The following is a 13848-nucleotide window of genomic DNA, read 5'->3' as shown; positions in this document are numbered from 1 at the left end:
GCATAGCTTAAATTTGTCTTATGTTCTACTACCACTTCTGTCACAGTAGGTTTCACTTGCTCTATTATTAGTAGTAATTTTTGTTAAGTTACACCTTAAAACTTGGCTCATCCCAAGCAATGATATCCATGAATCTATCAATCTAATTTGCTGGTCACATCACATAACTATTAAAATATGCATGTGTGTCAGTCTCACACCCAAAAATCATTATTTTCAGTGGTAAGGAGTAACACTGCAAAACCATGAAATGTCATATAAATTTCAATATGTTACCATCATAACTATGGTATGAAGACAATCTTTTTTTTTAAGTATTTATTTATTGGAAGGGGTGGGCAGATAAAGAATGGGCACACCAGGGCTTCTAGCCACTGCAAACAAACTCCAGCGCCACCTTGTACAACTGGCTTATGTGGATACTGGGGAATGGAACCTGGGTCATTAGGCTTCACAGGCAAGCCTTAACTGCTAAGCCATCTCTCCAGCCCAAGGTAGGGACTCACTCTAGCTCAGGCTGAACTGGAATTCACTATGTAGTCTCAGGGTGGCCTCAAACTCATGGTGATCCTCTTACCTTTGCTTCCCAAGTGCTGGGATTAAAGGTGTGTGCCACCACAACTGGCCCAAGACAATCTTTTATGTTATCAGAATGCAAAAATTCTTTTAGGAGTATAATTTTGATTTTTCACTTGGCAGAAGAAAAAGTAATGAGGTAGGGCAACTGTGCCATCACAGCCTGGGTAAACACAGTATGATATCTAATTTCTATGCACAAAACATGAAAAATGTGTGACTTCAAGGTAGTACTAAGAGGACTAAAAAATATTTTTATTTATTTATTTATTTGACAGAGAAAGAGGGAGAGGGGAGAGAGAGAATATGAATGGGTGCACCAGGGCCTCCAGGCACTGCAAAAGAACTCCAGACGCATGCACCTCCTTGTGTATCTGGCTAATGTGGGTCCTGGGGAATTGAACCTGAGTCCTTTGGCTGCAGGCAAATGCCTTAACTGCTAAGCCATCCCTCCACCCCTTAAGAGGACTTTTGATTACTATTTGTCTTTTGTAAAAACAAAAAAAACAAAAAAACATTTATTTACTATTTTGAGAGAGAGACAGACAGACAGAGAGACTGTGGGTGGGGGGAGGGTGCAGATAGAGAATGGGCATGCCAGGGCCTCCAGCCACTGCAAATGAACTTGAGACTCATGCGTCACCTTGTGTATCTAGCTTACGTGCGTACTGGGGAATTGAACCTGGGTCCTTAAGACTTCACAGGCAGGTGCCTTAACTACTAAGCCATCATTCCAGCCCCCCCTTTTCCTTTCTTCCTTTCTTTCTCTTTTGAGGTAGAGTCTTGCTCTGGTTCAGACTGACCTGGAATTCACTTTGTAGTCTCACAGAGATCCTCCTACCTCTGCCTCTTGGGTGTTGGTATTAAAGGTGTGCACCACCATGCCCAGCTTGGTTTTTCAAAACAAGAAAAACAGAGAAGGTAAAATAGAAAGCAGATCATCAGGAGTTTCATTGAGTAGACTGCAAGGGAGCCTTGTATTTACATGATTGCAGAAGAGTTGGACAGTACTCTTGAGGTGACAAATAATTTTAGCATCAGGTAGAGTATTTGAGTAAAGGAAGAAGATGTGGTCAAATATGAAGAAAGGAAGATGACATTGGCTTTGCTACAATGATGAAACCAGTGAAATCTCACTTGCAACCAAACCAAAGGGGAAACAAGCCCATGAGACTACCTTCTAGATCACAAGGGACATGTTTCGTAGTAACTCTAATGGTTACATTTTTAACCCACTGATTAAACTGGTCCAAAACCGGTATCACTTGAAAGTGACATCTATTTGCTTTGTAATCACATGTCATTTTAAAACAAAGCAAGTTAACATCGTATAGACAAGTACTTACCTGTTCCTGTTGCTGGCAGTCAGAAAGGCACACTATTTCTCTTATGGTCATACTTATCCATAGGTAAGTGCCAATTAGCATTATGGCAACCCTGCCCATCTCAAGTTTGACATGGTCACATCAATAAATAAATAAATGAGGCATACCCGAAGATCAATGACTCTGTTGTCTAATCTTGTATCCTGGTTAACAGTAGCTCTTCCTTCCTAAAAAAAGAGGGGAGGAGATGAAAAAAATATATTCTTACCAACTTTCTGAAGCATGTGGGCATATGCATGTACACATATGCACCACTCGTAGAATAAAAATGGATGTGTTTAGTATTCTGCATGAAATTAGAGAGCCAATATCTTGGTAGAAATAAGAGGCAAGGCCATGGGACAATTAAGTTAAAAAATAGAGAAGGAAAGAGGAGATATGAAAATGAGCAGATGCTAATGGGTCTGCTCTCTTCTCCACCCCCAAAGCCTGGCCCTATTCTTGGAACATTAGAATTACCCACTTGTGCTTCTACAGAGCCCTGGATTTAATCCACCAGCTCTTGCCAATGGAACAGGTTAAAGATACAGGATTAGTAGTTCTCAGCATTGTGCTCTGGGAGCTACTGAAGGTCCTGAGGACTCTAGTCCTAGAAGTGATAGCTACATTTTCACTATAATATTTTTCTTTTCCATTTTCATTCCTCATGAGTGCACTGAGGCACTTACTAAAGGTGGAATGATAACCTACAAACACAGAGAATTCAAAGACCGTAAGAATCTAGATGATTATTAAGGCAGTTATTATCTCATGCTTGACATAAAATTATCTGTTTTAGAAAATACAACTTGTCATTTTAATTAGTTATAAGACATATACAAACATGAAATATACATATTATTTTAAATAAATTAATACTTTAAAGTTTGTTTTATGTTCTACTCCTCTAAATAATGACAGCCACACCATTAAAGTAAAAGCTTCAAGTCCCACTGAAGAGGGCCCTGAGTGGAATGGGGACAGCGAGGATGGAAATGATGGTACTAACCTATGATGTAGCCATACAACTTTCTACTTAATAAAATAAATAAATAAAAAAAGAAAAGCTTGACTTATGAGTATAAAAGATTTTTTTGTTTTCTCCTTTTCAGTGCTGAGTATCAAACACAGAACCTCTCATATGCTAGGCAAGCCCTCTACCACTGAGCTACATCTGCAGCCCCTGGAAGAGCAAGTTAAAATTAAAATGGAGCTCAGACATGCTTGATACAAAAGCAGGACACTGGGCTTTACTTCTTTACATAGTAACCCTGCAGAAGCAGCAGCTCTCATACCACAAATCTCACCTCTTCTCCATCTCCCTCAGGCCGAACAGCATCATCCAGCTGCAGTGGCAAGCGAGGTTCAGCCAAACTGATCACATAGATCTGAAAGCCATGAAGTGCCATAAACGTCAGCAAGCACACACAATTGGTTAAAAGACAATCATATGAAGCACTATTTGCATGTATCTTTAAACTAAAACCACTTGCTCATTTCTTACTGTTCTTTTGGGACCTGCCATAAAGAATGTTCCTTTATGTTGTCAAAATCCCTCAATATGCATGCATGTTAATTCCATGTTTTAGTGATACAAATTAAGTAGCTCATGAAGACTGAGCTAGGGTTTTCTGAGTGCCCTTCAAAAACAAGTGACTTTACTGCTTGTACCCTGAACTCTGTCTGGCAAACCTGGTAGAGCACAAAGAGAAGGCCCTTTATTTAAGTCTTCCAGTTTCAGATTATACCAAGCATTCATCTCAGATACTGCCAGTAATAAGGTATCAGAAGGATTTCCTTCAGTTCCTCTCATAGCAAACAGAATTGTTACTCTTCCCTATACCCACACTGTATGGTTACCTTTGACAACAGAAATTTGAAGAGCTGTGATTTTTATAGTTGGTGGAAAGTCATCATATCCTGTGTTAAGTTCAATTTCATGGAGTACTTGGTACAAAATATATATAGCTAGTAATTGCTGATCATTAAGTAAATGATAAAGTCATTGTGTATAAGATTTCATGTTGTTTGCAAAATGTTTTATGAAATACTTTAAGTTCTGTAGGCTTTATATTTAAAAGTAACACTGCATGCTAGATTGTAAGAATATCATTTGTATACTGGGTACTGAACCCAGGGCCTTAGTCATGCTATGCAAGTACTTTGCCACTGAGCTATATCCCTGATCTAATAATAGTATCTTAAAAATACATTTATTAGGGGCTGGAGAGATGGCTTAGTGGTTAAGGTGCTTGCCTGCGAAGCCTAAGAGCTCAGGTCCAATTCTCCAGGTCCCACATAAGCCAGATGCACATGGTAGCACATGTGTCTGCAATCTGTCTGCAGTGGCTGAGGCCCTGATGCACCAATTCTATCTTTCTCTTTGACTCCCTAAAAAACAAACTCATAGCAAGACAAAATCTCAATAGTAAATAAAGCTTTTTAAAATAAAATCTTTATTTTAGAGACAGCAAGAGAAACAGAGAGAGAGAATTGGAGTGCCAAGGTCTTAGCCACTGAAACTGAACTCCAGACACTTGTGCCACCCAGTGTGCAAGTGTGACCCTGGCACTTGCCTCACCTTTGTGCATCTGGCTAACGTGGGATCTAGACAGTAGAACATGAGTCCTTAGGCTTTGCAGGCAAGCGCCTTAACTGCTAAGCCATCTCTCCATCCTAATGAAGCTTTCCTGATGCACCTTGTTCTGTTCCCTACATGACCATAGCAGACTGCAAAGATGGCTGCAGCAGTCTTTCCTTTCTGTATGTTGCTTGCAAGGGGTGTTGGCCCTCTTCCCAGAAAGAGCTGGAACCTTCCTCCACCCCTTAAACCCAAGTTTTACCATGTGACTTTAATTCATGGGATATTTAGTACCCAAGCATGCCACAGCAGAAAGCAGGAAAGTGAGCCCTTGAGGACTTCCTCCCGGCCTCTGTGAGTGCCCAGAATCACGCCCACACATCTGGGTGGGCCTTTGGGATGAGGAGACCCCTTGCAATGGGTCCATCTTGACTTGTTCACAGAATTATAAGAAAATAAATGTTTGTTGTTCTAAGTCACTAAATATTGAGGTGATCTGTTATATAACAAACGGTAATTCCTTCAGTAATTAACTTATAAATACCAATATTTTATGTGAATTCAAGTTATTAAAAACATATAGATTTGACATGAAAAGCTGTAAGGCTTACTCTAAACATAATTTTATTACACATGCATACAAGCACACTTTCATTTTTTGTCGTGTTGGAGATTGAGCCAGAGTGTTGTACACAGTTAGCTATTATCTTCAGCCTCACAATTTTGTATTTTGAAGAGTTACCTTCTGAACATGTAACTCCACATCTTGCTGTGTACAGCTTCCAACTTTCTGATTTACTTTTCTCACAACTCCTTCTACATCTACGATGCTCTCTTTGTTGATGCTGTTGAAAGAAAAACAAAAACAAAAAACAAATCCCAGCTTTAACCATCTCACGAGAGGTGTCAGAACTCATCTGGTATTTAGCAGGAAGTGTCAAAGTCTGCTGTAACATGGCAGCTGCTCAAGACGCAACAGACTATTTAAAACAGCATGTAGCATATCCTGAGATTCCTAAGAGATGAGTTTTTTTAGATGTCATAACTCAGTAACCTTTTATAAGATACTTAAAGACATAAAAGGCAGCAAGACCAAGTGAATTGTGAAAAGCAGTAAAGTCTCTGAATTATTAAAGACCATTTTCCACTGAATACTTGAGATTTACTAAGATCAGCATTTCCTAGAACAAGAAGCATTGGCTTCACTAAATGCAATTACTGGTCTGTAATGGAATTAATAATAGAAGAAGGTGAGCTGCAAAGACTTCAGGAACCAAGAGGACATTAGGGTGCTGCTCTGCAATTAAATCTTTATTGCCTTAAGTTTCTGTGTATACTTTTTCGCCAGATGTGTGGCCTGCTGGACTGGCCATCACACTTGCTGTGTCTTTAGGAAGCTTATTCCAAGGTAAGTGGAAAATGAGTACTATTCCTATTTTCACATTCTGAAATCTAAATATTATGAAGTGGCCTATTAAACAACAAATTATTCTCTAGTATATAAACAAGGAAGAAAAGGTATAATCTGAAATGGTGAGTTCCACACAAAAACAATTCGTTCTTTTGTGTATATTCTGGTACTGACAGCATATGACAATGCATTTGGTACAAGTAAGATGTTTAACTTCCAAGACAAGGAATGAGTCTTTTGCAGCTCTGCTGCCATCAGACATTCTAGGAACTTGAGTGTTTTTGTTACCCATGAGGACACCAGTCTATTTCATGAATGTCTGCTCTAGGTTGGAAAGGGCTAGATTGTTCTGCCTAAAATTGTGTCACCAACTACCTTTACAAAATTCAACAGTACACAAACTCTTAATTCTCTTCAGCCTCTTCACTAGAGTGTCACCTAATACCCACACAAGAAAATCACACCTCATTATTGCAGAAGTTGGTCAGTTTGGAAGCCTGAAGGGTAGAGAGACTTCTGTTGACTACTGCAAGGGCCTGCAGTATCACTGAAGTCATCTCAGTGACAGCTCTCTATCAGCTGCCTTGCATTTCATGTGTCAGCTTGATGCCCGAGTATGACTCAGAGCTGTTCCACATGTCCCCACGAGGAGCCCTAGGTAGAGCACCAACAGTTCTGCTATGTCCCCAAGCTCTTGGCTGTCTTTCCTTACTCCTTTTTGATACCTTTGTGGAAAGCATTTAATGGTCCTCTGGGCCTCCACTTATCAGACAGCCTTCTTCAAGCCTCTCAAATTAAATGACTACTCTTGCGTATGTGGTGTATGCACGTGCCCATGCAGCATGCCATACGCTCACCTCTGACGGCTAAAAGAGAATGTCACGTGTCCTTCTCCATTGCCTTGTACACGTGTGTGTGTGTGTGTGTGTGTGTGTGTGTGTGTGTACGGTTTTTTTGAGGTAGGATCTTGCTCTAGGCAAGGCTGAGTTCACTATTTACTCTCAGGGTGGCTTTGAACTCTTGGCAATCCTACCTCTGCTTCCCAAGTGCTGGGATTAAAGGCATGTGCCACCACTCGTGGCTTCTTCTGACCATTCTTATTTGAGCTAGTCTCTTACCGATCCCAAAGCCTGCCATTTTTTCTGGTCTCTCCCCCCGACAGGGTTGAAGTTACAGAGATGTGTGGCTATGCCCAGCTATTTATGTGGGTCCTAGGGACTGAACTTAAGCAGCCTCTCAGGCTGCCTCAAACCTTCGTGCTTGCACAGGAAGTGCTCTTAACCACAGAGCCATCTCTACAGTCCAAATATGTGTATCTTTCTGAAAGAAGCTGGAATATGGGCAAAAGATTCTGCCCAGGGCCAGCTAGAGATCCCATGGAAAACAAAACAAATTTCTCTTTTTCCCTCAAAAGTACCAGATAAGGGCTGGAGAGATGGCTTAGTGGTTAAGGTGCTTGCCTGCAAAGCCCAAGGACCCGTTTGATTCTCCAGATCCCATGTAAGCCAGATGCACAAAGGTAAGTGTAAGGTCACACATGTCCAATAGGTGGTGTAAGCACCCGGAGTTTGACTCCAGCGGCTGAGGCCCTGGTGCACAATTCTCTCTCTTGCTTGCTTGCTCTCTCTAAAATTATACATCTAGATGGTATGTTTTTATTACCTATTCCTCCTATTTGTAGAAATGAATGAATTCAGAAGAATAAGCATTAAGACAACAAAGGAGAGCTTTGTGGGAAGGGTCAAACTATATCTTGCTAGCTACAACTTACAGAAAGTTATATGAGGATTTTGTTGTTTTTTTTTTTTGAGTCAGAGTTTCACTCTAGCTCAGGTTGACCTGGAACTCACACTCTAGCTCAGACTAGCCTCAAAATCTGGGCAATCCTCCTGAGTGCTGGGATTATCAGTATAAGCCACCATGCTCAGCTATATGAGATTTTTCAATATTTTTGTGTGCATGTATGTATATATATTTAAAATAAAAAAAAGGATAAGACTACTTGACTATGTCTTTGCCAGGATGACTTTCCATTCTAGCAGTAATTGTGTGTGTGTGTGTGTGTGTGTGTGTGTGTGTGTGTGTGTGTGTGTCGGGGGTTTGTAACAGGGTCTCATGTATCCCAGGCTGGCCTCATATTCTCCATGTGGCAGATCCCTTCTGCTCCATTTCCCAACACTGGGCTTAGAGATGTGTGCTGTCACAACTGGCTCCAGTCTAATTACATGACTGTCACTGACTTGTATGAGGACAGCTTAACACTGTTATACCTACCATAGTCTGATTGGTATCAGAAAGAGTCTAGTAAGGATGCAGCTTTACACTTGGAAACAAATAGAGCACTATGTTCTTATTTTGAAAAAGGGCTGTATTTTACAGAGGATGTGGAGAAGGAAAAAAACAAAACAGAACAAAAAACATCGTGGAGAACAGAGGAACTCCCGGGAGCAATTTTACTACAGGAAAGATGGATGTAGTAAATTAAACACATCTTTTCAAGAGCAAAGTCAGCTGTTTTTGTTATTACCACCCTGAAACACACCATAACTGTGCTGTATTTCCTATCTTTCATCTTTCAAATACCCTTTGACTCACCACATTAGTAACTCAACAAAGATGACAAATTAGTAAAGTCTTGATATCAAGATGCCCTAGGGAAGAGGCATAAGAGTTCCTCCTGTCTATTAGGAATGACCCAACCACCACTTTAACAGTTTAGCTTTAACCAAAACTGTCTTAATGGAATAAAACTGTAAGAACCACCACTTTCTACATAGAAATGGCCAACAAGTTTTTGCCTCGCTTGTTTTGTTTTGAGACAGGACATTGCCATAATAGCTCATGTTGGCTTTTAGCTCATGATCCTTCTGTCTTAGGTTCTCCAAGTTCTGGGATTATAGGCATGTGTTAACATGCCTGGCCACTTGCCTATTTCTGTAGCTCAGTTTTGTAAAATATAACTCTCTGAAAGCAGTGAACTAATAAGCACAATAGACATCGGCTGTAATACACTGATGGTAAGCCAGAGCCTGAGAGTACCCAGCAGCTCCTTTCATCACTGGAATCTTCAGAAACCTTGTCTACCACAGGTGATGCAATCCAATTGATGGAACCTGTGTTTACCTACAAATTAACTACTAGAAAAATTCAAACACTCCCTGCCTTTTCAGATAAAAGAAGAAAAGGAGAGCTGGGTGTGGTGGTGCACACCTTTAATCCCAGCACTCAAGAGGCAGAGGTAGGAGGATTGCCATGAGTTCAAGGCCACCCTGAGACTACATAGTGAAACACTATGCTAGAGTGAAACACTACCTTGAAAAACCAAAAAAATAAAAAAAGAAAAGGATGACCAGACAAAAAGGATGAGAAAGGAGGACAAGAACAAGGGAGGGCTGCTGTTGGAGTGATGTGAAGGTAACGGGGCTGGAGATAGCATTTTAAATAAATATTTTTGTTTATTTATTTGACAGAGGGAGGGAGAGAAAGAAAGAATGGGTGTGCCAGGGCCTCCAGCCACTGCAAACAAACTCCTGACCCCCTTGTGCATCTGGCTAACATGGGTCCTGGGGAATTGAACTGGGATCCTTTGGCTTTGCAAGCAAATGACTTAACCACTAAGTCATCCCTCCAGCCCAGCTTAAAAATTTTTTTTTCTAGGTAAGGTCTCACTCTAGCTCAGGTTGACCTGGAACTCACTCTGTAGTCCCAGGCTGGCCTCGAATTTGAGTGATCCTACTACCATTGCCTCCCAAGTGCTGGGATCAAAGTTGTGCACTACCACAGGTGACAAAACACTAGAGCACACGCAGCTCTAGTCCAAGGTCACCATATGACATACAAATAGCAAGGAGACAAATCTGAGAAAGAATAGTTCATCTATCTGCTGTTGTTTGGGCTCAGGGTAAGGTGCTGGTAAACCATTCTTCAGCTGGGCATGGTGGCCATGGCTGTAATCCCAGCACTTGGAAGTCTGAAGCAGGGGAATTGCTGAGAGTTTGGGGTCAGTCTATATTAAGTAGTACATTCAAGAAAGTCTGGTATATCAAACGAGACCCCATACAAAACCACTTCCAGTAACTGGAAGTGACAGGAAGTGGCAGTTTGTTCTTCTGATTTTAAGTTATTTGTTTTGGTCGTGCTGGGGAATGAATTCAGGGTTTCACTCATGCAAGGCAAGCAACAAGCATTCTACTACTGAGCCACATCCCCTGTCCTGAAACTATTCTTGAAAAAGATGTTTGGCTGGAGGCCCTCGTGCACCCATTTTCTTTTGTCTCTTCTCGCCTTTCTCTCTCAAATAAATAAATAAAAGTAAAATATCTTTAAAAAAAACTTGTTTTTCTACTTATAAAATAATATACTTATTTATTACCCAGAATTAAAATGTTAATCCAACCCCTTCTAAAAGTCACTGTTTTCTATTTGGTCCATACTCCACATTTTTTTCCCATTTGCAGAAAATATGGGATACTTCATAAATTTTTGCCACTCTTTTTTGGTGGCTTTGTTTATTTTCTCAAGTGCTGAAAAAGCTCACTTTTAAAAAAAGATTATTTTTGGTGTGCACACGCCTTGGGAGCATGTGTGTGGAGGCCAGAGGAGAACATCACTGTTCACCTGCCTATTTCCCTGAGATGGAGCTTCTCACTCAACCCAGAGCTGCTGTTCTCGTCACCCTACCCAGCAAGCCCCAAAGGACTAGGGCTACAGACATGTATGGCCATGCCTAGCTTATGTGGGTACTGATGAACTGAACTCAGGCAGTCCCAGGCCCTCATGCTTATGCAGCAAGCACTCGTAGCTGTTAAGCTATTTCCCCAGCCCACACATTTGTTTGTTTGTTTATTTATTTTTCTGGTTTCTCAAGGTAGGGTCTCACTCTAGCCCAGGCTGACCTGGCATTCACAATGGAGTCTCAGGGTGGCCTCGAACTCATGGCAATCCTCCTACCTCTACCTCCTGAGTGCTGGGATTAAAGGTGTGCGCCACCACGCCCAGCTATTTATTTATTTTTTAAGGTAGGGTCTGGATCTAGTCCAGGCTGACCTGGAATCCACTAAGTCTCAGGCTGGCCTTGAACTCATGGCAATCCTATCTCTGCCTCCCAAGTGCTGGGATTAAAGGCATGTACCACTGCGCCTGGCTTTTATTTTATTTTATTTTTTCTTTCTTTCTTCAAGATAGGATCTTCTAGCCCAGGCTGACCTGGAATTCACTCTAGTCTCAGGGTGGCCTTGAACTCATGGCAATCCTCCTACCTCTGCCTCCTAAGTGCTGGGATTAAAGGCATGTGCCACCATACCTGGCTTGTTACTGACTTGAAATTTAGTGTTAAGTTTTTAAATACCTTCAGAATGCATCTACAGCTCAGTTGGAAACAATACATTCTCATTTTCTCTCTCTCTCTTTTTTTTTTTTTTTGGTTTTTCAAGGCAGGGTCTCACTTTAGCTCAGGCTGACCTGGAATTCTCTATGTAGTCTCAGGGTGGCCTTGAACTCATAGTTCCTACCTCCTACCTCTGCCTCCCAAGTGCTGGGATTAAAGGCGTGGGCCACCACTCCCGGCTTACATTCTCATTCTTAAGAAACTCGTGGGCTGCAAGATTTCTCTTAAGTTTATGCAATGACACCCAAGTTTTCTAAATGCCCCAAAATTATATTACCTTCTTCTGTAATACTGATGTACTTTGACGTTCTGCTCATTGCCAACCTTAGCAGAAATTAAAGAGAATCTTTGTATAAGATAATTGGAAGTCATGCCGGGTGTGGTGGCATATGCCTTTAATCCCAGCACTAGAGAGGCAGAGGTAGGAGGATCACTGTGAGTTCAAGGCCACCATGGACTAGATAGAGTAAAACCCTACCTCGAACCCCCCCCCCAAAGTCACTATTTAAAGTTATATTTCTTCTATGTTTTAAAAATACTTCTATTTTAGAGAGAGAATGGGCGTACCAGGGTCTTTAGCCACTGCAAATGAACTCCAGAGGCTTACATGGGGACTGGGGAATTGAACCTGGGTCCTTAGGATTCACAGGCAAATGGCTTAACTGCTAAGTTATCTCTCCATCCTTGGGAATTTTTCTTTCTTCTTTTTATTTTCTTTTAAAATTTTATTTTTATTTATTTGAGAGAAAGGAAGAGACAGAGGGAGGGAGGGAGGAAGAGAATGGGTGAGCCAGGGCCTCCAGCCACTGTAAATGAACTCCAGACACATATGCCCTTGTGCATCTGGCTTACATGGGTCCTGGGGAATCAAACCAAGGTCCTTTGGCTTTGTAGGCAGGTGCCTTAAGCACTAAGCCGTCACTCCAGCCCTCTTTCTTCCTTTTTTTTTTTGGTTTTTGTTTTTGTTTTTTCGAGGTAGGGTCTCACTCAGCTCAGGCTGACCTGGATTTCACTATGTAGTCTCAGGGTGACCTCGAACTCATTGGCGATTCTCCTACCTCTGCCTCCCAAGTGCTGGGATTAAAGGTGTGTACCACCACACCTGGCCAAGGAATTTGTTTTGCATGTGTGTATGTATGTATGTAGTGGCCAGAGGACAACTTTGGTCACTGTTCATCAGGTGTCATCCACCTCTTTTGAGACAGGGTCTCTTACTGGCCTATTACTTGCCTGTTAGGCTAGATTTGTCTCCACTTCCCAGCTCTGGGATTACAAGATGTGCCACCATGCCCAACATTTTTCTGTGGGTCCTGGAGATCAAGCTCAGGCCCTTGTGCTTGTGAGGCAAGTACTGTACTGACTGGGATAACCTCCCTGAGGTCCCTAGCTGGGAGTTTCCAAATTCAGATTTAAGTTTTTCAAAGCACAGTTCATCCAAGGTTTTCAGTGTTGAAGTAGGTCTGCACACAGTTGTTTCTTCTGTAGCAGATGAACAATCTGTTCCAACAAAGGGATAAACATCCAGGTGCCACAGCTCAAGGGGGTGTAATGCACAGCAATGCAATAGCTTAACCTATGCTCACTAACTTACCCAGGTGTCCACCTATCCTTGTGGGCCTCAACTTGAAATGTACATCTACCCTTACCAAAGAACCTGTAACATGACTCTCATTAGTTTTATTTTTTTAGCATTTATTTATTTTTCAAGCAGAGAGAGAGAACTCCAGAACATATGCCACTCTGTGCATTTGACTTTACGTGGGTCCTATGGAAGAGAACCTGGGTCATCAGGCTTTGGAACCAAGTGTCTTAACCGTTGAGTGATCTCTCCAGCCCCCACATTATTTATAGTTTTTATCTCCTTCCCCTCACCCTAAGTCTCTCATATGACACATGTGTCTTACTACTCTGGTCAACCTGAGCCCAGCAGAACGCTTGGAACAGGGCAGATGCCAAATATAAGTTTTCTAAATCAATGAGACTTCTGAGCATTATTTTTGCTAGTTTCTCTCTCTAATAGTAAATGTAGCAAACTGTAATTTTAACCTACCAACTAGTGAAATTCCTATTCATATGTGAAAAATCTAGAAAGAAAGCAAGCAAAAAGACAAATAAATAACTCATTGGAGAATGAGAAATAAAAACTTGCGATTCACCAGTTACCAACCAATCACTTAACCACAGTGATTAATATGAAGAGTAAACAACAATCTATGGTAGTGAGTCAACCTTGTTTTCAGAAACATAAAGTTCTGTCTGGGCTAGGAAGAGGGTTACATGAACAAACACAAGTAGCAATATGTACAAAGTTGTTTTATTTTGCTTTGAGGGAGGGTCTTCCTTTAGTGCAGGTTGACTTGGAATTTACAGCTCCCAAGTTCTGGGATTAAAGGCATAAGCCACCATTCCCAGCTTGTGATATGTAGTTTTTAACTTTAAAAATTATGGTCAAGGGCTGGAGAGATGGCTTAGCGGTTAAGCACTTGCCTGTGAAGCCAAAGGACCTCATTTTGTGGCTCGATTCCATAGG

The 13848-nt window shown here is 41.4% G+C and overlaps 1 protein-coding gene across 2 annotated transcripts in view; it reads right to left on the bottom strand.

Moving 5' to 3' along the window:
- Positions 1 to 13848, bottom strand: part of Dars1 (aspartyl-tRNA synthetase 1) — a 64007-nt gene that overhangs the window by 25678 nt on the left and 24481 nt on the right. For both annotated transcript variants that reach the window (XM_004668152.2, XM_045150933.1), the window contains 3 exons: positions 5264 to 5366; positions 3248 to 3328; positions 2069 to 2128 (listed from right to left, as the gene is read on the bottom strand). In XM_004668152.2, the coding sequence (XP_004668209.1) occupies positions 2069 to 2128; positions 3248 to 3328; positions 5264 to 5366 (244 nt within the window). The remainder of the gene's footprint in view (positions 1 to 2068; positions 2129 to 3247; positions 3329 to 5263; positions 5367 to 13848) is intronic.

This window comes from Jaculus jaculus, chromosome 5 (genome assembly GCF_020740685.1).
Source record: "Jaculus jaculus isolate mJacJac1 chromosome 5, mJacJac1.mat.Y.cur, whole genome shotgun sequence".
Lineage (NCBI taxonomy): Eukaryota > Metazoa > Chordata > Mammalia > Rodentia > Dipodidae > Jaculus > Jaculus jaculus.
Note: the sequence above shows the minus strand (reverse complement) of the source record. Positions and strands in the feature narration are given on the sequence as shown.